This window comes from Mus caroli, unplaced genomic scaffold, assembly GCF_978045245.1.
Source record: "Mus caroli unplaced genomic scaffold, Mus_caroli_1 scaffold_2, whole genome shotgun sequence".
Classification (NCBI taxonomy): domain Eukaryota; kingdom Metazoa; phylum Chordata; class Mammalia; order Rodentia; family Muridae; genus Mus; species Mus caroli.
In genome coordinates, this window is record NW_028227257.1 from 93,990,311 (window position 1) to 93,992,512 (window position 2,202).

Here is a 2,202-nt window from a genome sequence, read left to right on the forward strand (position 1 = left end):
GTTCTTACTTATAAGAAAATTAACATTAAGCATACTTAATTTTTTTACTTTTATATCATTGCAAATTAAAGCAATGTAAAAGGAAACAAGATTGGGTGAATTCTGCTTTGAAATAATTGATAATTTTGCATGCTTAATATATGAAGTGTACATAGAGAGAGTGGAATGCTATAAGGTAAGCACATTTTACAACAACCTGTTAAGTTAGGGAAATTTCAATTAAATACAACCAGCTCTACACAGAAGAGTGACTACTGGGGTATTTTGCTCTCATTCACACAGAGTCTGCACTTTCTGCTATGATGACAGTTGTAAATCTTTTTATTTCTGACTTTATTCAGAAAACATCAGCATGTACACCTTTTATCAAAAGTAGAAATCATTCCCCTCCTGTGACTTTTCTTCTGATAAAATGGAATTATTCAGAATTGCCTTATTACATTGAATTCCATGTCATGTTTGTAAGATGTACTATATAGATTTATATAATTTCATATGTATTAATTTAGACATGTACATCTGTCCATATAGCAAAATTTTCACATCCTGAGTGTATTAATAGGCTTAATCACTCTTTAGATAGATGTTCTCCAGATTAAAATGTTTAATATTGAATTGAACTGGCTCTTATCATTATAGTTAGGAAAAGCAAATATTATTTTAAAGGAGTTAGATTATTCTCTAAAACTTTTACTGGGTGAGGATCATTGATTCATATCTGTGTCTTTCCAGCTACATGTCTGTATCTCTTTGTGTATTTATATGCAAAAGAGTATGTGTATGCATAAAAGTATGTGCACATCTTTGAAATAGACTAATTTTGAAAAATAAATAAAAAATATTTGGAGATATTTTATTGAAGCTACATAGAATACTATGGTATTTGAAATCTATTCACAGTGCAAATGTCTCTACTCAAAACAGGACTTCCATAAACCTGAATGGAGAACCACAACCTCACAATGGTGACTGAATTCATCCTCATGGGCATCACTTCCCGCCCTGAACTGCAGGCCCCATTGTTTGGACTGTTCCTCATCATCTATCTGATCTCTCTGATTGACAACTTGGGCATGATCATCCTTACCGTGGTGGACTCCAGACTACAAACACCCATGTACTTTTTTCTCAGACACCTCTCTACTACAGACCTTGGTTATACAACAGCTGTGGGACCAAAAATGTTAACAAATTTTATTGTAGATCAAAATACAATATCATTTCATCTTTGTGCAATCCAGTTGTCTTTCTTTAGTATGTTCATTGCTTGTGAAATTTATATTCTGTCTGCAATGTCCTATGACCGCTATGTGGCTATCTGTAAGCCTCTGTTCTATATGGTCATCATGTCAAAAAGACTATGCTGGTTGCTTGTAGTAATCCCTTATGTTTACTGTACAATTGTGGCTCTTTTAATCACAATTAAGATTTTCACTTTGTCTTTCTGTGGCTCCAATGTCATCAGTCATTTCTACTGTGACAGTCTTCCTTTGTTATCTTTGGTCTGCTCAAATACACAAGAAATTGAGGTAATATTGTTGTACTTATCAGCTTTTAATTTGATTTCCTCTCTTCTGCTTGTTCTTGTGTCCTATCTACTCATTCTCATAGCTATTCTCAGGATGAATTCTGCTGAGGGCAGGCGCAAGGCTTTCTCTACCTGTGGGTCCCACCTGACAATGGTCACTGTCTTTTATGGGACTTTGATATTTATGTATATGCAGCCCAAATCCAGTCATTCCTTTGATACTGATAAAGTGGCTTCAATATTTTATACCATGGTTATCCCCATGTTGAATCCCTTGATCTACAGCTTGCGGAATAAAGATGTAAAAGATGCTCTCCATAGGACATGGAAAAAAATACATGGTTTTCTTTTGAAATTGACATAGGATTTTCATCCTTCACTCTTTGTTTTCCATATAAATGTTTCAAAATTACAAATGTTCAACAAAATTATATGTTATCATTATTTCTTGTAGCCAAACTTCTAAATCCTTTATAGAAATATATGAAGAAACCAATAGAACTCAATCACTGTTACTGAAGATGTCTGGGTGTATTTTCAAAAATAGAATATATATGATCACAGAAAATATTCTGAGAAGAACATAAAGACCACAAGATTTGGTGATGTAGATTTGTTCTTTAGAAAGAACAGGAACTGTAGACCAGGGCTTCAATGGCAATTATATGCTTGAT

At 33.5% G+C, this 2,202-nt stretch overlaps 1 protein-coding gene across 1 annotated transcript; it reads left to right on the forward strand.

Moving 5' to 3' along the window:
* Positions 1 to 941: 941 nt before the first annotated feature.
* LOC110288544 (olfactory receptor 8K3-like) lies at positions 942 to 1,892 on the forward strand. The gene has a single exon (XM_021154859.1). The coding sequence runs from the start codon at positions 942 to 944 to the stop codon at positions 1,890 to 1,892; it is 951 nt and encodes a 316-aa protein (XP_021010518.1).
* The last annotated feature ends 310 nt before the right edge of the window (positions 1,893 to 2,202 follow it).

Coding starts and splice junctions, on each gene's coding strand:
- LOC110288544 (XM_021154859.1), top strand. CDS start 942: ATGGAGAACCACAACCTCACAATGGTGACTGAATTCATCCTCATGGGC.